Source organism: Andrena cerasifolii, chromosome 1, assembly GCF_050908995.1.
Source record: "Andrena cerasifolii isolate SP2316 chromosome 1, iyAndCera1_principal, whole genome shotgun sequence".
Taxonomy (NCBI): domain Eukaryota; kingdom Metazoa; phylum Arthropoda; class Insecta; order Hymenoptera; family Andrenidae; genus Andrena; species Andrena cerasifolii.
Window position 1 is genome coordinate 12,200,905 of NC_135118.1, and position 24,448 is coordinate 12,225,352.

The following is a 24,448-nucleotide window of genomic DNA, read 5'->3' on the forward strand; positions in this document are numbered from 1 at the left end:
ATAATAATTCAATTGTGGATTTTCCGACGGGCCGAGCCGTTCGAGAAATTACGGGGCTCCGCGGTAGAAAGCATTGATTGCATCTACAATCGGGCAAACGTCCCGAGAGTAAACGTCCCTGTCCACTTATATTAACGGTACCCCGCCGTGCAAGAAAACACGTACAATTACAACCTATCGTTACCTTAACCGCTGCTTTCGCGCCCACGCTACTACCACCGGCGCCCAGCCGATGATTCCAGGTTCCAGAAAAGTGTCGGCCGGCTGAATGCATGCCCTTGTACAGGCGACAATGCGTCTACCTCGTTACGCCTTGGAAAAATCAATGGGGGAGGCGTGTCACCGGTTCGAAGATACAATTACAGTCTGCCGCGAGTCAAACGAGAGGGTGGCATCGAAAATGGGGTGGGGCGAGTTGTGTGCGACGTTAACTGTCACTAGCGGGCTAAATGCTTTTCTCTGGAACGGGCGGCGCGGACGTGTCTCTCTAATCCGTTTGCATCGATTATTTACAAATAAAGTGGCGGCTTAAATCTTCGTACCGGCTGAATAGCGAATCGTCTTAGTTCGGTATTATACTAGCTCTCTTATGTAATTGTTAATGTAAAAATTCTTAAGAAATTATTACAGTCTCTGTAAAGGGTTAGACCACCTTGGCCAGGTCAAGAAACGCCGCATCTTTGGGAATTTATTTCTAAGCAACAAAAAATTTTTTTAATAAAGCTAGAGAGATCTTTGAATACTACAGTAGCGGATAATAAAATTACCACTTTTTCGAATCACCCTGCGTCTATTACTGTTTCATATCAACTTAAAACTGCAGTATGTGCCTAATATACATAGCTTGAAAGAGAAATGGAAGCTGTATAAAAGCCAGTTACAGTTGAATTTATTTAACTAGCGAACAAAAACCCTACATGACATTACACAAGACAATACATTTTTAAAGCCAACAAAAAGTCACCACTTTTGAACTTTAATAAAAAAAATCTAATATTTTGTGGGGCACCTTTTGCTTTTAGGACAACCTAAAAAGTTACTAAACGTGGCAGTAGCAGTGCGGAAAAGGTTGTCCACGCAGACGCTCAGCAGTACGGGGAATCGTTGTCGAAAGGATATTTAATTAAAATATCTGGTCACCTAATCATTGAAGAATCATGAAATTATTTTGGTAACAATGATGCCAAGTTCCACCTCTTCCAACTACAAAACACGTACAGTAACCTATATATCAAGAGGGTCGAGTTGAATCTGCATCAGCTTTCTCAATAAGCACCCATGACATTCGAAACGTGGCAGGTGAGCACTTGTCCATCGCATCATTAGTGCAGCAATTGCGCGCTATTCCGTTCCACGTGGAGGCTCCCTCATAACGACGACCTGCTATTTTATACATACAAGTACTATTATATTCTCCCCCTGGCTGCCTGGCGTCTGCAGGTACACAGAGACCTGCACGGGGATACTCCATTTCGTCTTCCCTTCCCTCGTGCCACTCTTATCTACCTTTACCCCGCAGACATTCGTTCTAATGGCTTCCCCCTTTCACCATTTTTTCTTCGCTCCGCTGCAGTCACCTTTCCACGGAAATCAGAGTGGAAAACTGTTCGAGTCACGTATGCCGCGGATCTACTACATAGTATACAAAATGCTCTGCTGCTATTGCGCCTGACCCTTACCGTGGTAGCGAAACCACCACGTCCCCATCGTTCGCTGTTTTGTCATTTCGCTTCTGAGCCTGAAGAGAGCGCGAGACACGCTTATTCGCGTTCCCGTCGCGCACTTCAGTTTTATCTCGAGGGTTTCTGTCGTAGGTGATGTACCTATGTATACATTATTCATATTTTAACACCCCTCGGAACTTCGATCACACGCATCTACATGAAGCTGAAGTATGCATGTCAAGTATCCGCGATTGAAATTCACGAGAAGAATAAAATCGTTTAAAAAAGGTAATAGGTTGAAACGTGAAATAATCGCGGGGCAAATAATAAATCTTGAAATCCCGCGACTACCAAGCCCTGTCGACTAATAAAATATGCATCACGTTAATGCAGGCCCCCTCTGCGATAGAAAAAAGCCGACACTTCAGGAAACGAACGTGATAAAGCGAAACACGGGAACAGCACTTTTGCACGACGAGCCTGAAAGGTATACATCTCCCCGCACAAACGCTTATTTTTCATTTATCATCCCCCGCGCTTTCTGGCAAAGCGGCGGCGACGCGAACCGTCCTCAATGCTAAAAGCACTGAATTTCGCGAAACAATACAAACCGTTAGGTACGAGGATGGAAACGATAATTTTAGCACATAGTTCCTATCAATTCCACGGAAGTTTTCGCGTTCAAAGTTTTTACGGATTAAGCAAAAAAATAGCTCCGTATTCTCGACCGAGAATTGATAATCGCTTTCTTGTGATTCGTTCATGTACGTGTTTGATTTTCACAGAAATCGGCAGGAACGCTGTAAAAGGATTTCGTAACGCGAACTTTCCAGTCTCGTCGTTTCAATTCTGTTACGGATAATAGCGTAACGATCATTTATTACCGCGACGAATGAAACGTTCGTTTACTGGATTCAAGCATCCATGGGGGTATCGATAACGTAGCGATTCGATTACAACGATGCTGTACACTGTATGAAAGGGACCACATCAGCGAGCAACAATTGTGCGAACCGCCATCAAATATCGCTGAGTTCCATTGGGTGTGTGCTGGGTGTGTCATTTAAATAGATTCACGTGAATATCGTGGAATTTGTTGGCGGTGTCAGCAAAAATTCAAATGAAAGTTAAAAGGCTTTAAGATTGCGCTGTACAGTTGGCTTATAAGGAGAGGTTTTCAGATGTCCGCCTCCGATTGCTTTGATTTTTGGATATGTTTGAGAGGACCGAAAAATAAGAAATAGGTGTCTTTTTATTTTGGCTCGTTTGTATATTTAGGCGGTGGAAACACCCCTCAAAGTTCATAAAAAGAGGTTGAAAAGTTCCTATTGTTAGTTTAAAGAATATTATAACATTGTGTTGAATAAAACTTGATATACACAAGTTTATAATATTCTTTAAACTAACAGTAGGAACTTTTGCACCTCGTCTTATGAACTTTGGGAGGTGATTTCACCCCCTAAATATGTAAACAGACCAAAATAAAAAAAAAGACATGTTTGTTATTTTTCACCGGGAAACGTATTTCTAAAAACAGCTGCCGGGATATCAGTTATAATTTTGCAATAACTAAATACTGTTATATCGAAACATAATATAATAACCTGTTAAAGTCCCCCTCATCTGATTATAAAAACCTTTGCATAAAAATATGCATGTACTTTCTGAAATAAATTCCCAAAGAAACATTCTTTTCCTACCTACTGACTGCGAGTAACTTATTGAGCCAAAATCTGTTTACCAAGACCCATATCACCTTTTATCTAACCCGAAGCAACCACTCTGCAAGCCTAGTAACGTCCGCATAGGGAATTCAATCCCGGGATCCCGGCTGTTTTTTTGGATCCTAAAACTCCCGGGATTTGATATATCAAGTTATAACTTACCCCGAGAATTTCGAGAATTTTTAAAAACGTTAATTACTTTGTGAAGAACTGAAAAATATCAAAATGGAATCCAAAAAACAGCCGGGATCTCGGGATTGAATTTCCTAAGTACGTAATACACCCTGAAACAAGTCTGTGAAGTTGGCACCCCCGAATTCGAAATTTAAAAAAAAACTATACGGCATTCGTTTGTCCATCGTTTGTCCACGTTTGTCCACCCAAAAATTTCGTTTGTCCACCCTTAAAAAAAGTTATGAAGAAATTAAGAAAATTTGTCATCAACACCATCCATGAACACTTTTCAACTTTTTAAAAGAGGGATACGATTGTCCATGATCTCGCATCGTTTGTCCACCCCAAGATTTCGTTTGTCCAGCCTCCTGAACCGAATTATTTATAAAAACCGCGAAAAATGAAGGATACCATCGTTTAATTAATAAAAAATCGAACTTATACGCGGTCGCTTCAACAATATTTATAAATAATTCGGTTCAGGAGGCTGGACAAACGAAATCTTGGGGTGGACAAACGATGCTAAATCACAGACAATCGTATCCCTCTTTTAAAAAGTTGAAAAGTGTTCATGGATGGTGTTGATGACAACTTTTCTTAATTTGTTCATAACTCTTTTTTGAAGGGTGGACAAACGAAAATTTTTGTTGCACAAACGTGGACAAACGATGGACAAACGAATGCCGTATAGTTTTTTTTTAAATTTCGAATTCGGAGGTGCCAAATTCACAAACCTCCCTGAAACAGTACAACCAGTCATATAATGCTCCCTATACATGTTACCACAAAAACGGACCCTGCCGAGTACCGCACAGCCTCCCTGCCGACGGGCGAATGACGAGTTGAAACAAAGAACAATTCTCCAGAAACAATCGAATTTGTTCGCGAAATTCCGAGCAATTCCCAACGGGGCGGCGTGTGCACCCGTGTCAGCGGGTGGTTGTACATCGAAAGCCCAAACCGGTCACGTCAAAGCATTTCGTCAACGTCACGTTTTCATATACACGCACCGAAAAACCATTACGATGCCCCAGCGTCGTGCCCCATCCATAGATCATGCCCTGTCGCTGGTACACAGTCGTATTATGTGGCCGTAAGCGGCCATGAATCAAGGGGCGGTTATCTCGCAAAGAGTTTCGTCAATTCTGTTCGCCGGAGAACGAGAAGAAGAGCCAGTCGGGTAGGTGGCAGGCGACTGCTAATACTCGGTGCATCGCTTGCAACAGTCCGGGTCGAACGTTTTAACGGCAACGTTAAAACCATTAGCGTCGCAGGTGCAGCGATTTCAAGTTTGTTGAACCGTGCGTAACAAGGGGACAGGGGGCGGGGGCGGAAACGTACGGGGCGCAACGGAAGGGTAATGACGTGTGATGCGATACGAATGACACGTGCGAAATGGACGTGCTAGTTTGTATAGTCGACGGTAGAGAAAATTCGGAGTCGTAAATTACCCGAGATGGTAAACAGAATTGAGGGAACAGTCCACCAGGAGTTTAGAGTTTCAGGACCGCGTACGTTATAAGCAACTTTTCCAAAATTTACCAACATAATTTAGAAAAGAAACGCTTCGCACGTCCCGGAACAACGTTTCCATCACTTAAACCAACAATAGGACACTTCTTCCATTTATGGGCCTGCCAGTTTTAGACTGAGTGTTTTGAAAAATGGTGGCCGATTTTTGGGGTGCATTGAATTTATGGACATAAGCAAAATGACTGTAGAAGCATCTTGCTTATGTCCATAAATTCAATGCACCCCAAACATTCGGTAGCGAAGCTACTTGCTGAAGAAGTAGTTATGACACCAGTTCAGGGGCAGTTGAGAGTGGCTTGGTGTAAAATATTAGTTTACTAACAAGGGAACATATCGAACCCGTCGTCGCCGGTTTCGATGAGACTGCAGATTTGCAGAATAGTGAAAAATATTTGTCACGTATTTTTCATTAACGGCAATCGTTAATGTTGAAGGGGTGCCAAAGTTGGGGCTCGAAAACATGTTTTCTGAAATTTTCGAAAACTGTGCAGGGGGCTGGATTCGTCTTTAACACAATGCACACTTAAAAAAAATTGTCCTACGCCTAATAGGTCTCGAGATATTCGAAGGCGATGCGACCAACGCTTTCAGGAAAGGTTTCTGAGAAGCTAACGTAAGTAAGTTTCAATAGACCAGTTCCAATAAATCGCCCAGTCTATCATCAAAAGCATCGCTTTCATTCGGCGTGAATCAATTTCAATTCGACCTTGTCTCGTTACGTTTGAACCAAGGGAAGTGTACGAGTGCCCTTATACAGTAAATTCTAGAGCGTCAAAAACCTAGTCGCTCAACATAGTTCCTAAAAGTGGCGTCAATGGAGGTACTGTGCATTGCAGAGACATAGTGACTCACCTGGGACTCATGCAAGTGGTGTAAAGCGACGTTCCTTGAGGATACAAGCCGCTAAATGTGTTTTTCGTCGCTCGTTACAAAGCTGCACTTAGTTGGTCCCATTCCTACACACTTTATGACTTTGAAGTATTAACGTCGGAAAAATATACTGAATATATTTTTGCTTTCGTAACACATGGATTGTCGGCAAAGACAAAAGGATTCTATTCAGCTTGTCCCTATATTAATTCACAGCTTCGATCTCACAACGCACCTGGACCTACAAATTCGATCTTATTTCATGTTCATCGCCGCTGAAACGGTGCTGCTCTACTTGCAAACTCGAGTTGTGAATATTTGCAGAAGTCGTATAGGTAATTTGAAAATTTGAAAAAGATCAGCAGCGAGCATGAATTTACTTCCAAACGAGCGGCGGATAAAATGTTAACTGACTTTTATGAACGACATAATTTAATACTATGTTGTTTTTTAATAACTGTTTAGTTTTAACACAGTTCACATATATTTCTGTGAATGAGGTTCATATCGATCCTCGAGCACGATAAGGTGCTGAAATGTGTTCCTGTACGAATCTACCATCTACCCTCTTTTTTGGTGAAATCGAGAGAATGAAGTCATTGTATTCGACTCATTAGTCGGCGAAAAAAAAAAGTGAGATTCGTGATGTGTGCCAAGCCATTATTCTTGGCCATGAATTCGCGGTATTTCACAATAGGACTCCTTTTTTTTACCAGCGTCCAATGCGATTCGATTTCTGCCGGAGTCTATAAAATGTACTAATAACGAGCAGAGATAGAGGACGGTATGGCAAGAACATTATAATGGCTCTCACAATAGATGGATCTTCATTGTCCATTGTTACTTGTAACAGTATCGGTTGCTATTGGAGGAGGCGTAATATAGTCCAGTGACGTTTACCTAAATTACATTTCTGCTCGTCGTATTCCAAGGTATTTCATATCATATAAACGTTTCAATTCCACTGCCGCTGTTCTCTATAGTTTAATCATTTACAAAATATACGAAATCACTTAATGAATAATATACAACTCGAAGGCAACGTTAAGTCACTGTATAATTTTAATATAATTAAGAATCCTTTTAAAATCGTTATTCCTTATACCGAAAATTGTTAGCCAAAAGATGAATAAATTGTCACCGAATTTGCAGGATCCACTGTTACAATTCTTCTCCATACACGAGTACCTACTGCAAAGCTCAAGATTTTTACGCTGGCCCAAAATAACGCAGGTATATTTTAAGGCAAATAGGTAATTTTAACATAGGCACATGTCATAACACATATTACACCGAGTACAGTATTTCTTCCACCCCCATGCATACATACTTCTGCCCCCTAAGTTATCTCACACATCACAATCTACAGCACCGATTCAGACACATCACACCGCCTGCTGAACACGACGCGAATCATCGAGCAGAAATTTCACCGTTCCACACAACTTGCACAAACGACACTCAGGTTTGATAACCCGACTGCACCAGAAACGCCGTTTCCCTTCAAAGGCCTCTTTTCGTCGTGGAAAACAAAGCGGCGCTACGACTCGTCGGTACCGTTGGCGAGGAATAGTATCGATGATCACAGGAAATATAGCAGAAAGGGTAAAAGAGACGGAAAAGGGTGGAGGGCGAGGGAAGTGGTGGTTTCCATAATATCTATTGGAAACGGATCATCGTTCTTCCCTTTACGCGGTCCTCTATCGCCTTCTTAGCTCGGCTCCGTCTCCCTCGCCACCCATTTTCCTCCTCCTCTTACCAGCATTTTCTTCCCTCGATAAACTGCGGGAATTGGAATGGCAACGAGACTAGGAAGAGGATAATGGGCCCCGACCGCTGCTGAGTGTATTTACCTGTTGGAGTAGGCACGTGGATCGACAGAATGAAGAGTAGGTTCATTGTCTGGCCAGAGAAAGATCGCGACACGTAAGGACACATAGGTGCCACGTTGTCTGCAGGCGGACGAGCGGCCACTTCCTCGAGAGGGAACCATCACGATTACGTCCTTCTTTCGTGATCGTATATAAGCAGGAGGCACTCTTTAGTAACTCCGCGGACTTCTATCGCGTGTACCACGGAATCTATCGGTACCGGGCATCTTAATTACAGCCCTCGCGGATCCCTGGTGAATGACTCAATTGGAATAATTATATGCGCTTCTGACGGCGTCGCTCTTAATTATTGCTGCTCTTCCGCCGGCCTCTGTAAACCAGACCCGGACCACTGGGAATGGAGATCGATGATCATTGACGGAATGCGATGCACCTGCGTTGCGTTCTCTGCTTTCATGAAGAGTTTCATTGAACAGCGTGTACCCATATAACCGTCTATGTGGGCTTCTCTCTGTGTTAATTTCAGTGATTCGGGCTCTAGTCCCCTTGATCCTACATAATTCTGTGCATACATGGTAGAATCGTGAATGTTAATAGACAATAAAAAATGTTCAAATTTTCACTAGCATCGGCACCGTTCAAAGTAAAGTAAACCAAAGCAAGTTGGAGAAAACTTTCCCGACAAAGAGCCTGACCGAATTAAAGCCGCACTTTCCACAAATCTTGAGCCACTCGAAGTTGTAATTCTCCGCAGATAGGTAGTGTACCACTACGACCGTCTGTTTCACTCCCGCGACATTTTCGCCTAAATCACGAGGATAAGCTCGCGGCAACCAAGGAACGTTTCGGATAGGGATTACTTTAACCCCGAAATATAATCTCAATTTCCTCGGGTCGCGCTTATCGGCGATCAGCCGGCTACCGCGCGGCTCCCATTCGGCTGGCAACAAAAGGCGTTCAACTGCTTTTCACCAAATCGGGACTCTCGCACGTGCTACTTGGTACATACATACGTAGGTATACGTGCCGGGTTTAGACGATATCCTGTACTGGATTACACAGAACTCGGACGGGAGCATCTGCGTCTGCCTTACACGAGCCCGGACCGCCCTACTACACGCGCAGGATGGATACTGTTAAGTGAAATAAAAACGACGAACGACCAAGAGACACGGGACACCGAAAGACTGGTCTGCGTCTGCAGGAACGGCTCCTTTCGGCGTTCCTAGCCGGCGTTGACAGCTCCGCGGCAAAAACCATCGGGACTAACGCGCAGCCATTTTTCTGCCGGCTCTCTAGATTCTGTCTTTCGGCGTCCACGCACGCCGACGATTTCAGGTAATTACGGGGAAGTACTTCTGGATCGTGTTCGCTGCGTAATTGAATAGGACTGCATCGGTTTTTCTAATTTATCGCTTTCTGTTATTTCTACAGCCACCACTGCTTGGGTCATCTGCGGACCTACTTTCCCTTTGTGCCACACTACACGTTTTCTGGCTGTCGTTGCAGCTTCTTTCTAATTACAGCACGTGTCTCACCGTCCTGTTCGCAGTGCTTTGTTCCTGATTTTTTACCTTCGCAAGACTTTAGTATTTAGGGTAAAGGTGTAAGTAGTTGACCGTGTACCAGTAGTTGACAACTTTTCAGAAAAACGTGAAAAATAAGGCTTTTAGAAGTGCAACTGTCTCTTTTCATCAGCGCGCCGCGGCTCCTAATACCCACAGTTCGCCACTTCTGAAAACCGTATTTTTCACGGTTTTCTGAAAAGTTGTCAACTACTGGTACATGGTCAACTACTGGCGCCTTTACCCTAACATGTCCTGGGTAGTATTCTTTTGATATATGTTTTATTGGGGTGTCACATCTGTGGCAGTGAGGTGGATGTGGTTTCTTCGTAGTAGGAAGTTGTGGAATTTTGTAATTTGTGTACTTCATTTTTGTGTAACGTAGTCATTAGATAGACTAAGAGATTCTTGTTAAACAGATGTTCCTACATTTTTTGATAGCTCTGTAAAGCCAGCCACCACGTCGCCAAACGCCACATCCTTCCACTCCTGACGTTATTTAAATTCACACAGCGTCACCGGAGTCCCGCACTTTTCCAATCCTCCCTCATTTCCGTGAGAATACGGTCGAAACCCTGTCCCAACTTTCTACCCCTCTCGTATTCCGAAATCCTTTGAAAACCCACGTCTTACGTAGTCTAGCACAGTTGCAAATCAAAATCGTAACCAATACTGAAATCGCAGTTGGATTTGAGACCGCAGAGTTTCATTCGAATAACGAATACTGGATAAGCTTCTATTCTTACATAGGAGTAACATCTTAATCGAAGAAATATTTATCTAACAGCATGGGAAGGTGACTAATTTTCATGTGGATGATTATTTGTTCGCTACTTATATTCTTTGTTATCATTTTTATCAAAGCGAATAAATTAATCAATTAAAGAACGAAGAATTATTCCAATAACAGAATAATCTATTATCAATAACGAGCAATTAATACCCAAATAAAATAGTCAAATATAATATTCGGCTGAAGAGAACTGTTCTGTAATACTCAATTCTGATTGAAGCACTGCATGAATTCTACTTAAACTCCATTTATAAAGAAAGTCTTTCTAAACTCCCTAGTGGTAATATTTTCTGTTACCCATCCATTGTACTTGATTGAAGAGGTCTATTTTTAAAATATCACAGCTTTGTTGGAATCGTGCCATTTATCAAAGAACAGGTAGGGAACACGAAAGCTGTAGCATTTCTGAAGTGCCTCCCTCCCCTTACTCATTTTTCTCAAAGGAAGAATGGAGCAGGCGATGAAACGTAATATCCACACGGACCTCGAAAAGGTGCTTCCGTTCCGGATTGTTCTCCCTCGCATAAGATAACGCAGGAACGTTTCACACCCGAGATTGCTCGAAGAATATAGCGTTACAAGTAGGTTAATGCCGGGAAACAGTATTGCTAAGTTGTTGCCGAAACTCCAGCAGTAAAATACACAATAGCCCGCGTAATGCGCCCGACGAAATAAAAACCGAACGGATTTTACTGCCGCCGGAAAGCAAACTTCTCAGATTGCCGTTCGTCTGACGCGAAACTTCTTTCATCCGATACGAAAATTGCTGATGGCGTGTGGAACAGTAATGCTTAAACTTTAACGTGTATTCAATATGTAGGTACACAATTGTAAGAATCACCTTAGTAATGCAAATCATAATGGCAATAATTTCTTACACAGGATTTGGAGAATCTGGGTAAATATCAGACGTCAACAGAATTTAATCAAGGGTAGTTTCACTTATCTGAAAGCTCACAGATCTGTCTTCTGAATAATAAATGAATGAAGGACAAATTAATAGCGTGGCCTCTGCTTGAATGTGCTCCAATTGTGTCTTCATCTTATAAGTTCATTTAAGGGGTCATTCCACTTTGATCAGCCGAAAATTTAAAGATTGTTTTTAAAGATTTTTTCTGAATAAATATAGTAAAGTATAGTAAAATATAGTAAAATATAGTAAAATATAGTAAAATATAGTAAAATATAGTAAAATGTAGTAAAATGTAGTAAAATGTAGTAAAATATAGTAAAATATAGTAAAATATAGTAAAATATAGTAAAATATAGTAAAATATAGTAAAATAAACCATATACTAAAATAAGTCTATATGGAATTTATTAAGCTACTCTTATACTATACAAACAATTTTAAATATTATTTTTCCAATTTGTTTTAAACGTTTTTTTACTTATAGAGTCAATGTGGCACCTCAAAAAAGGGTATTTTGCTTGGCGCAAGTGATTTCTACACTCGAGTTTCTCTGAAACAAATATTATTTTGTATAATATAACAGTAGCTTGATAAATACCAAAAAGACTTATTTCATTATATGTTGTATTTACTAACAAAAAATCTTTCAAAATAGCTTCATTTTTCGACCGATTAAAGTAGAATGACCCCTTTATGACGATCATACTTTGTAAGGATCCGTTCCCAAGAGGCACTTTCGTGGCTCACTATTGGTATTTCGGATATATTCACATAATTTCTTCTTTTCATCGATTTGAAACCGATGTTAAGTGAGTATATCCGAAATGTCAATCCTGACTCAAGAAGTGTCTCTGTAAAAAGGCCCTATATCTCAAACACATTCCACACGCTGAGTTTTAAAAAGTATATGCCTATGAACGCAATTCGCAATCATATCTATAACAACCATTATTCGAATATAATTATTATTGCCTGAATTTTTATTATAAAAACTTAAACCCCGTATCTTGAATAATAAATCCATGATTTCATGTCTCGAATCTTGTCACGTTCCTCTTTTTCCAACGCAGAAACTGAATTCTAGATGGCGAAACAGAAACATGAAATCCCGCTGTGTGGACACGAAAGTGACGATATCGAATCTGTTGGTACGAAACGCCAATGAATCGCTCGCCTCCTATTGTTCAGTTTCGCAGAGGATCGCGCAGAATCGTTTCGCAAGTAGACGATTTCACGGATCGTTAGTCCGACGTGCACCGCTCTCAGGTGGTTTTTATGCACCTGGCAAGTTTACTTTGTCACAGGGCAACTGAGCGAGAAGCAAACCGCAACAGTTTTAAACCTGATGGAATCGAGCGTTTTCTTCGAGCATTCGCACTCGATGCATGAAAACGCTTGAATGATGTAAGAAACGTCACTTTTACACAACTTCGTCTTACGTTTGTGTACATTTTCGTCACAAATGGAACGACACTTGTAACAGAATAACAGTAGTTGACAATAATAAATACTTCGACTCTGAATGAGTTTTCAAAATCAATTTTGAATAATCTACGGAACCTCCTTAAAAAAAATTCATTGTATATTTTCCAATTATTTTTACACATGCAATCACCCCACGCCCTTGTTACACTATTGTTACGAGTCGGGGCTGCGGCAACGCGAGAGGCCGGCGAGAGGGGTATTTCCCAAGGAATACGGTTTATGAATTTGTTAGTTAGAAAAGAATTAGTATACGTCTCAAAGTGCAGGACTATGCTTGAATCTACTGTATACTATATATTATCTTAACAAGGAAACAGCCAATAATCGTTAACTGGCGCCATTTCATCGCAATAAATAATGGGACAATTATAAAGCATTAGTACTCGCCATTGCTGTGCGCGTGCAATTTAACTGAGACGTCGTACTTTGTATTCTCGTTAGCCGCACTTGAGCCTTAATAAGCGATTTACGACGATGCCAGGATTCAAGTGCCGATACGGAACAGGAAGTAACCTCGGATGCCTTGTTATCGAGTCTTTGTAACGTTAACATAGATCCGTCGAGCAACGCATACAGAACCGTGTTCTTTCTTATGCGCCCGGTCTGCTATCAAGAAGAGTGTACCAGAAGGCATTAGCCGCAAGTTCCGTATCAATGCACGCCCATATACTATTCAACTTCTAATTGCGCACCGCGCGTAGTTAAATTGCTGTCGGAATTTCAAATGCCGGTGTTTCGATGGGCATTCGGAACAGAGTTAAATCCACTCGTTAAAATCGCATACGGAGAGAGACTCGCGATGGGACTTGCATCCGAACATGACGATTTGTTATGATCTGTTTGTTAATAAACCCGATTCGGAGAAGTGTGCATTTAGATAGTGTTGTTGGCTTTTTACGGAGAGTGTGAAATTAAGATTGCTGTAGGGTAGTAATTTTTAGTGATTCTGCGAAGTATAACGTTTTTTTGTTGGTGGCAACTGGGGCACAGAATAATTGGTTACAATTTTTAAAGTTTTATAAGTTTTTAACATCCTCGTAACAAAATAATTTATCTTTATATACAAACGTAATTAAAATAAATTATAAAATTCTATAGGGTCTTCTCGTTCCATACAAAAATCTGAGCATTTTTACTTAGAATTTAAATTAATAATTGAAATCAGAGACAGTAAACATTTCATCAACTCGTTCATACAAGCCTTCTTCACAACAGTCGATTCACAAGGGGTTATAAAATAGAAATGTCCATATAAGGCAACGTTATAGATTTGGTGTACTGGTTGAAAACAGGGAATGTTCACCCTCCACTGGAACAAAACAAAGCATGTCCCCAGTCTTCCTACATGCACTATGTATTTCTGGCTAGTGTATATAACATTGCACTACGTCAGGAGCCCTCGGTCGCCATTTCGTACACATCCTTGTTTTGATAATAATAGAAGTGGACATTTATTTTGTTACAGTATTCTGCAGTGTTCCATTTGAAAGATATTAAAAAATTGTAAAACAATTCACTTTTTGCTGAGTTCTTTTCTGATGTCTAATTAGAGTACAAATTGTTCACATTATGAACAATACAGTTGAGTTCATTGAACCCTGTTTCTTTACTGGTGGATTTAAGTATTAAAAGTTGATTTTCTCAATAAAGCCACTTCGTGACATTCCTTGCCTTTTCCCCTTACCCTTCATATGTCTAAATTAAGGGACATTATAATTGTTTGACTTAGTGAGTCAAATAATTATAGTCTCTACTGTAAATAGAATATATTATTGGTTTATAAGTATTGCAAAGTTTTAACGCGGAGATTTCAGACAAAAGCTTCTCATACGCCCGCTCAGAAGCGGAAGGAGGCCGAACAGAACATAAACGAAAGATAAACGCACTTCCAGTTGCATACAAAGAACACAGAGGAAAACTAAAAGTAGTGCCAACCCACCTGTGGTGTTGGTCCTAGAACAGAGTAAAAAAATAAAACAATCTTTTATTGGCAAATGCTACAATCTTTTATTTATACTTAACAATAATTTCTACTTGTTTGGAGATTGTTTAATTTCGAGGGAACGTCATGGGATTAAACTTCTTTTGGGGGGGGGGGGTATATGTAGATTACATTGATGTGATTTTAATTTTTTTAAGTAGTGCTATACAGTTCTGAATATCAAAGTTTGTAGTCCAGTTCTGGAGGAGAAAAATGACTGTGGATAAGGCAAGAATAGCAAGGGAATACCTGGAACGTTTCTTATTCCGGCCTCCTTGCGAACAGTTTCGTTATGAGGCTAGACGGACAAGTAGAAACGTCCAATATCGGGTCAGACATGCATCAATAATTCACAGCTTGGATGCATTTAACCTCCCACATTAAACTGGACTGTAATTAGACTAACAGCAATATTTGGACTATCTTAATATTGATATTTTGTAACTACATAATCTCTGAAGATTTAAACAATCACCATTTAAGTGAAAGCAGATCCTGTTCCACAAAGGAGATTTAAGGTAGCTTTACCCCCTGGAAAAGTGCAAAATTCATCGCATATTTTCAGCTACTACATCTCAGGCATTGATAACGCTAGTCCCACATGTACTCCAAAGTTGTACCAAATACTCTCAGTTGTGCAAAATAAGATACACGTAGCAAACACGCATCCACGACAAAAGCTGTAACCTCGAATAATCTTAAATCACGCCACACATAAAATCTTACATAACCCCGAACAGAATATCTAAAGAGAATCTAAATCCGTCTACGCCTATGACAAACGCAAACCCACACAGCCTTCCAAACTACCTGATACGCACTCCCAGCAGACCGAACTCTTATCAGCAGCCCATTACAGCGTCGTAACGCTGCAATTACCCTCGACTCGTGGTCCCATCTCGCCGCAGACGGCTTCCACGAGCAAAGAACGGCTAGGGCACTCCCGACCTACAGATTTAATCGCTCTAAATTTCATTTACTCGCTGGACACAGTGTCAGGCGAGCGGTACTTATTGCCGCGCGCACAACGGGGATTAGGCGGCCGACGGACGTTAATCGGATCCCGCTATTGCAATAACAAGGCGCATCAGCGCACGACGCGGGATCTTCGCAGGACGGTGCACGGCGACCAGGAGGATCGCGGGAGGGGGCCCGGCAGAAACGCCAGAAACGACGGATACGTGCCCCACCGTCGAGATAGTTGGGCAAGCTGCCATGACGTATACCCGGACCCGGTCTACGTTCCTAGAACCTAGACTAATTACCTACATACTATCAGCCTGCTTGCCTTCGTGATGCCGACCTGCCTCTCTTTCAGCGCGATCGTTTTTCTTTCTCGGCGGCCGAGACTAACGGGTCGGGACAGACAGACATGCTCCGCGGCCCTCTCCTCCTCCTCCGCCCCCCTGTGCCACACCAACCCCCCTCGATCGACGAAGAAGAAAATCTCTCGAAACGGCGCGACACGACGTTAATTAATTGATCGATCAATCGATCGAGCCCAACTGAATTCTGTAATTAATTGACTAATTAATTAAAACCGTATCACATCGTCCCCGGATACGGTGATCGTCGAGAGGGCACGTTGACTACAGGTCCCTCGAAGTCGATTGTTATAGGCGGTTAATTAAGGGGGGACCCCACCCAGAAGCCACTAAAGTGTTTGGGATTTTTTTGTTCGTATAAATAAAAATATTGGGCTTGGATTCTTTACATAGTGTTAAAGCAATCTTTATTTTCATAGAAATTTTTTTTTTATGGAAAATCGTGCAAAATGGCAGCGAACAAAATCGCTTCCCGGAGCACTGCAAAAAAAATGGCCCACACTCACGGGAATGCCTGAATCAGCTGAGAAGGAAATACAACAAAGATATATAAACAGGAATATATTCTCTAAAACCTAGCACAGAATTTTATTGATATTTCAATTATTAGATTTTTTACAAGCATTTCGGTGCAAATTTTTATGTTAAATATTAAAGTCAGTTCTTCAAACTGCTACAATTTCCAAAATAATTCGAATTTTGAGAAAATCCTACGCCAGGTTGTAGAGAATATATTCCTGTTTATATATATTTGTTGTATTTCCTTCTCAGATGATCCAGTCATTCCCGGGATTGTCGGCCAGTTTTTTTTTGCAGTGCTCCGGGAAGCCATTTTGTTCGCCGCCATTTTGTACAATTTTCCACAAAAAAAAAATTTTCTGTGAAAATAAAGATTGCTTTAACACTATGTAAGAAATCGATGCCCAATATTTTTATTTATACGAACAAAAAAATCCCAAACATTTTAGTGCCTTCTGACTGGGGTCCTCCCTTAAATACTTTCAGCAGCGGCCCAAATCACGTCGTCGTTTCGAGCATGCGTTCGAAGATTTATCGGACAAAGGGGCCCTCCAGAGTCGGGCTCGGCCGCCCCGAAAAGCACCTCGAGGAACGGATGCAAGCGGTAGAATTTTACACGCGATCGGGCTCCGTTTTACGCCCGCTATTCACGCTTTGGTAACGTTTCAATTTGCTTGGAGCACGCCGGCGATATTACCGCGCACACCTCGTAATTACGCGGCCCCGAATTCGGCAATAGAGCAAGCAATTAACGCCGTCGATCGACGCGCTACGAACGATTATAATTGGAGGTCGAATTCACCCCCGCGCGTAATCATCTTTCGCGGGGTGGCTTTTAATGCTGGGCTTCTGTGCGGTATTTAACTGTCGTCCTCTGAATAGCAGGTGGTTGCGAAGTTTGTCTTGTTTTTCGTTCCGGTGATAACAGTGTGGTGCGAGGGGGAATTAAACGCGTGCGGGGTTCCTTAATCGCATTCGGTTTGTACAATATTGTGCGGGGAAAGTTTTATTGCTAATTTTCGGCGGATAACGTGGCGCGTTAAGCCGGTGTAATATCAAGAGTTTTGCAGCTAACACTCTGGGAGGTTCGACGGAGAATATAGTTAACCGAAGAAGCTCGCCAGGAGAACCTGATTACTGTATGGGCGGGGTTACTGAATGTAATTATCCAACGATTAGCAAGCCCTCGAGTACCGTTCCGGAGCAGGCTGCTCCGGCAGTTCTGACCACTATTAGAACGTTCCTGCAAACTGCGCCAACCGCCACAATACCCACGCAAACTTCATCAGCATTTATGCTGCAGCTAAGTAGACGGCTGATCAAAGTGAATGGAGATGGATGAGCTAATTGTGGCCGGATATAAAAGAACGGATCTGAAAGACCGCTTCAGAGAGGAGGGGAATAGAAAGAGCAGGTCCCTTCGTATTCCTTTACCGATCCCAAGTATTTGGAGGTATCTGATGCGATAATGAAGTAGAACGAAGGAAAGGGAAATACGATTAAGAAGATCAAAATACCATTTTATCTTGAGAAGTCAATTTAGGTTATAAAGAATTTGAACTCGTCCATAGATATATCATATTAAACCAGTGATTCCCATCCTGTGGGTCGCGAAGTGTTTTCTGGAGGGCGATTTTTAGTTGACGATTTTTAGCACTTATTTATTTTAATATGATTAGATCGACATATTTTAAAAATGATGTAACCCTGATTTTTCATAAATGAACCCTGGTAGCATTTATTACTGGCATTTTGATGGCGAAATAATTTCCAACTTGGGGATACTGTGGGCCATCCAGAAATGCTACTAGGGAAAGGAAGGAAATATTTACCTTACCTTATATGGGGAGGGGGAGGCCGCAGGTTATTTGAATATTATAAAAGTGGATGTCGCGACTGAAAAATGGTTGGGAAACCATGTATTAAACCTTCGAATATCCTATTTTTATTTCAATCATAAAGCCTTTATATCCCTTATTGAGAACATTCACCGTGAATATCTCGGAGCTGAATTAATCGAGCATTGAAACACTATTTACGGAACGCGAACAAGGAATCGTTAAAACGCTGCAATTCGGGCAACAACAGGAAAAACGCAATAAGAAACGCGACTAATGGAAATGACCCCCCGACGAAGACCATTCAAATGGTTTAATTAATCAAAGCCGTTCATTAAACTGCCACACGCACGATTTCAAAAGAACTCGCCAGGTACAGCTACATAAGCGTAGCTAGAGTAACACGCGGGAGGCGGAGAGAGGGAGCAGGGGTCTAATGAGCGAATACGCCAATTAAAACGGCAGAGTAATTAAATGACTGATCGATGATGGGATTAATGTAATTACGATAAAGTAACGTCGAATTGGACGGCATAATCAATAGACACACGCTAACGACATCGACGAGAGTCGATTATATGCCACCCGTACGTGTGTTCGTTTAATTCGTCATTAACCAACGACCGTGTAAAACAGTAGCGGTTGCGCAATGGGGGAAGCAAAAAGAATTGACACTGGAAAAACAAATGCTACGACATCGCGATATATTAGATAAGCTTTACATTTAATATAAAACTGACTCGTGTAGATTGCAAGTCGATTCGCGATCATTTGGAGCTTGAATATCTGATATTTGTATACAAGATAATGTGATGCGTAAATTTATGTGATAAGGATAGAGGGTTTTGTTTTAAAAAAAAAAGGGAGGTTCACTTTTATCCAGCTTTCGCATTTACGAAAAAGAAACGTTGCAGGATTTAAGTTAGCGTGAAATTGTATGTTTAGTTTCGCAGAAACATATGCAGAGAGGGTGGAAAGGGGAAAAATTTTATTTCAATAAAATATCGAGTAACGAATAAACGTTAAAAAAATTATTCGTTATGTGTCGAATTTACCTATTCGATGAATTAAAAAAATTAACTTTATTCGTCGAATAATCTGAAGTTAAAGTAACGTTTATTCCATTCGTTATTTAAATATTTTTTTATTTCGTTAATGCCCAACTCTGAGCGAGAATTGATGATGGATACGAGTTGTACTTGAACCCTGTAAGCCCCTGCTTATATTTTAATCCGTTAAATCCCTACATCGCTTTATAAGCAGTTTACGGAATTTTAGGTAATAATATAGTAATAACCGATTATAGCAGCGTCGTCAATATTGTGAATAATTGCGGAACGGAAATTATGAAACATGATCTCTGGATATATCGGATTTTTCATAAATATGGTTCAGTCCAAGGCTTTAGATTGTACCAGCTTCTGGAAACAGCGAAATTTAATCAGCGCAACAAATATTGAAACTCTGTAGTGCGATAGCTCACCTGGTAATTTTAACTTAGGAAGCCAGCGCCAACGAACCGAAAGGAGACTTGTCAATAACTGCTTACCTGGAACAAACGAGAAAGTGGGGGATTAAAAAGGAATTGTACTCTTTTAATATACATCTTATATGAAATACAGTAGAACCTTCAATATCGGGAATTTTCGGATGTACTCACTTTCCTCATGGTGATTATTCGATATTTCAGAAGAAATAACACAAGAACTGATACCAAAAGTGAAAAATAATATAAATGCAGGTATTATTACTATATAGAAGAAATTAAGATATTGTTTTTTTATGGATTCCCATACACGTAGGAACTGATGGTAATAAGGAAGCTGACCTAGCTGCTGAAGAGGAAATAAGAACATTACCCCAATATATTCCTATTTCCCACAACGACTCAATCAGGGAACATAAGACAAAGAATAATAACTGCTGGAATGAAAAATGTTCTAGATCTTCTTCTGCCAAATTATTCAAAATCAGGAAAGATATTTACAATAATAGATGCCCTGATCTTATTCATAGGAAAGATCAAGCTGTCACCAAGAGACTCAGAAATTGGTCACCTTTATAAAATTACGAAAAATTCTCTCGTTCTTTGTAATTCCTGCGGTTTAAGATTATCCATGGAACATATTCTACTTGACTGCCCAGCGCTCCAATTACAAACGTTACTCTTTTTCTCGTGTTTCTTAAAACTGTAGGCTTTTATAATAAAATTTAACCGCAACCCTTACTTATGTATGTATCCTAGTTAATTATTATTAGATTCATGCTAATTATTCTATCAAACCACCTTCCTTTTTGTCAAAGTACTGTATATAATTTGTAGCTGTGTATCAAAATGTGGTGGCTAATGAGCTTGTTGTTGATGGGACTTTTATAAATGAATAATTTACACAAAAAAATATATAAATGTAGATACAGAACTATCACAAATATTCTAACGTTGTATATTCTTGCTAATCTTGCGGCACTCCCACCATTTCCTAGGTTATGATTTTTTAGGCAGCATCTGCTGTCTCGTTATAACAGTTAATATTACATATGTCCTCTTTGATACCATTACAATGTCAGTTTCATCCGAAATTACTATGAATATTTTGATTGTTATGGAATGATAGAGGTATTACGTTCATATCGTATCATGTTCGTAAATACAACGTATCTAATTAGTAATTACAGAGGCAACAGATATACGGTATGGATATTACATACAACATTCGGATTGTAGAATGTTCGGATGACAGTAAAAATTACCAACCTTTCAATTTCCCCATAAAAGTTTCATAACATATTTCATATATATTTTATCCACGAAGGAGAAATGGATGAAAAAAGATAGATATATTTTGTTTGTCAAGCATTTGAAACACGTTCCCTGTCATAATTTAATATGCATCATGCGATACACGCGTCACGACCAAGCTTTCCAAATCGGGACAAATATACTGAATCGCCCACGCTATAAAAACAACGTCGTAAATTTCAAATATGAGCTAGGCTGCTGAATTAAAATGCGAAATCATGCACGCTAGACATCTACGAACTCAGCATGCATGTCCATTTCACATTTTCCATGTAGGCACAATCACTCGGCTAAACAATTTCGCGCTACAGTTTAAACGCAAATAGTACCTAGTTATAATTGCCAGTTTCCCACGACCGTGATTACATTTCATTGAATGAAACAGGTAGCCTTTAATAAAAATTATTTTATACTTCTCAGATTCCCAAAAATCAGCCTCCGGCGTTATTTGAATAAAATATTTGAATAATGTAGTATCTCATTTCACTGAAAGTTGGTTCCAAATACTCATAAGTTATTTGGCACTAATCAAATCTTTCCCTAGCTTCTTTTATACTTGAAGAAATGTCTTCTAAAGTAATCTCGCAAATAATTTCAAATTTGAAACCAGAATATTCCTATTAACATCAATTATCTTATTTGAAACAGTTATCTAACGCCTGAAAACATTTTGAAATGATTTATTTACTTCTGCCACAAAATAAGGTTACGTTTTACCCCCGGGAATCTAAATTTGTGTTTGAAAATTTTCGAAATTATCTATCGATAAGTATACGATAGATGTTCAATACACGTTCAGAGTGGCACGGTAGATGTTCAATACACGTTCAAAGTGATGCGATAGACGTTCCATAGATAATTTCGAAAATTTTCAAATCTAAATTTAGATTCCACCCGCCCCCCTCGAAACTCAAATTTGAGTTAGAACTGTCACAGATATACTACTTGCAACCTTTCATATACCTAGCCTCCTTCGCATTGTATTTATAATCATTTTTTCCCCAAATATGCAAAAACTATAAACTACTCGTTCCCACCACCCAAATCGTTGCCAACGGCAAAAACCAATAATAATCCATCATTCATGAAAATTTCAATCATCCCATAAGGAACTGAAATCCGGACCAACAAAGCGGGATCTCGATCCCGACGCTGCCCTCGTGCACAGTTTTAAGACTGCCGCCGTCTTCGCAAAAATTAATCACTCCCGTTGCGCTGGCCTGTAAGCTCTCTCTGGTAAGCCTCGCCCAAACCGATTATCTTCATCAGCAATTCGCAGGCTCACTCGGCGAAACGCAGAGTGACTGCGGGAGGCGGAGGAGGGAAAGGTGGCGGTGTTTAACACGACATTAAAAGCCTTATCTGCGATTCAAATTTTCCTTCTCGCTTCGCGAACACTTTATACGGTCCACTAACTACATCGCCGCTGGCACGTGCTTCTCTCTTGTCTTGCATTAGCGAAAGGATTCGCCCATAACACGGCCGATTTATTCCCCGAGCGGGACCGTTAGCCTCGTTAGATCGAACTCGTCAGCCAGCGGTATTTAGTGCTTCCGATGCGACGATGAATAACACCGCGGCCTTTTCCTCCCGGCCGATGCCGGGTTTATGCGCGGGGGGGTATTCCAGGCATTCCGCTGGGCCGTTTTGTCCCCCGATTGCCGGCCAGGCGAACCCACGGGCCGGGCGCGTGGTGCTAATTATTTGACTCGATGCTTGTTAAAGCTAATGGTCGCTATGTAATGGTGTTGCCACGGCACCGCTGCCGTTGAGGCTGCTGCGCCACATTTCGCTTTAACATTCGTTTCGAGACGGTAACGTACGCCTCAGAGAGAACGGGAACATAACGGATCCGTATAATTAAGTCGGCTGGCCTAACCGAGGAAACAATTATAAAATCTAGCGAATAATTGGAAAGCCCGGAGAAATTACTACTGTAGCCCAGATACGGGAACGAGCGTTCCCTTTCCAACGGGCCTTGCCAAATCGCGTGCCCGTTTCATCTTCGGCATCCCACTTCCCTTTTATCGGGCTAATTTGCGCAGACAATTGCGCTACTGTGTATTCCTGCGCCGGGTTTATTAGGGATTCAATTTCCACTCAACTACCTCTTTTTCATTCGAATCAAGGTAACAGAGTTATTGGTTTTTAAATGGCTGGGAAATTGTCTGTGGAGCGAAGAGAAATTCGTATCGCAATCGTATTCGAATGCGGAACAATTGATATAAGTTTTTATATTTTATATTTCTGGTCGGGCTACTTTTCTAAACATAACGTCTTATTTTTGTTCAAGCTGCGGGCAGCTATTTCTGTCTAAATATTAAAAAAGAAATTGGATCTGATGTGTGATGGAATATGTCCTAAAAAATTTCCCTCGTTTATTAATGTTTGCGTTAAGTCTGGATTCGATCTGGGTTACAATTTATTTTTTATATTCCAACGATTCGTATGTAGTTGAGGCTACCGAGCAATTAGAGTGAAGTATACATATTTTAAATGTATAAAATAAAATTATTAGCAATTTATAATAAACAATTGCAGCCCTCTACGTTGTCCTGCAGCAGAAAAGGGCCATGAATTTTTAAAACATACCTTCGTTCAATTTTTCAAACAATCACTTCAGTGTAAAATTTACGTTATAGTTGCAGTGCTGAGCACTCGTAGAACTAAAAGTCTGCAATTATCGAGTTTGCAAATTGTATAATTCCCGATGCACAGGCAGCTGGGTGTATTCGCAAACTGGCAAAATACCAGCCTCTCTGAGTGCTAAGGTGACTATGTACAGTTAAGGTGATTAAATATAATATAGTGCTACTTATGTACGTTACAGCAAGCAGACGTGCAGAAGCTTCAGAAAGCCCTGGTGCTTCGAAACTTTTTGCCGGTGCTGTACTTTATTTCTGAATCTAGCTCAGCAAAACTTAACGCAGCCATTTCGGAATTTTCATCTCGCCTCGCGGAACGTTTAACACGCTGGCAATGAAACGGCGGCGCATTAATTTCCACGGGGGTGCGCGTGGCCCATGAGGAGCGCTGGCACTCGCTGCCTTGTTCCCGCATGTTACTCGCGATAAGCCAATGTAGGAACTACGTTTAGATACGCGAAAAAGCTTTCTAATGGCGATATCCGCGAGCCTCGGAGAGTCCTGCAGTCGAGGCGGGCGCAGCGCGCGACAGTAATCTGCGGTGGCGAGGCAGGCACTGAGTGTATTTTAGTTCTCTAAGGAAGCGTCGAGATTTATGCGACGGAAATGAATACCGCAGCTGCAGTAAATCTGCGTTACAATGTTCAAACTGCATACTTGCATGGCCGTTGTTCTGTACGTCGGATTCGCGCCTTGGCTATATTACAGTTGTTACGTGTCGAACAAAGTGTTTCAAACACGTAGTTTATTTCGCGGCTGGAATGTGACTCGGCAATGCGTAGCACCG

General features: G+C 41.0%; 2 protein-coding genes across 3 annotated transcripts in view; both read right to left on the reverse strand.

Moving 5' to 3' along the window:
- Positions 1-24,448, reverse strand: part of Twin (CCR4-NOT transcription complex subunit 6-like twin) — a 405,710-nt gene that overhangs the window by 323,260 nt on the left and 58,002 nt on the right. The window lies entirely within an intron of this gene.
- The window catches only part of LOC143369429 (CCR4-NOT transcription complex subunit 6-like), a 417,004-nt gene continuing 412,265 nt past the window's right edge, over positions 19,710-24,448 (reverse strand). The window contains exon 6 of one of the 2 annotated variants that reach the window (XM_076813335.1): positions 19,710-19,765. In XM_076813335.1, the coding sequence (XP_076669450.1) occupies positions 19,762-19,765 (4 nt within the window). In that variant the 3' untranslated portion in view covers positions 19,710-19,761. The remainder of the gene's footprint in view (positions 19,766-24,448) is intronic. The other variant, XM_076813383.1, reaches the window with a different exon arrangement.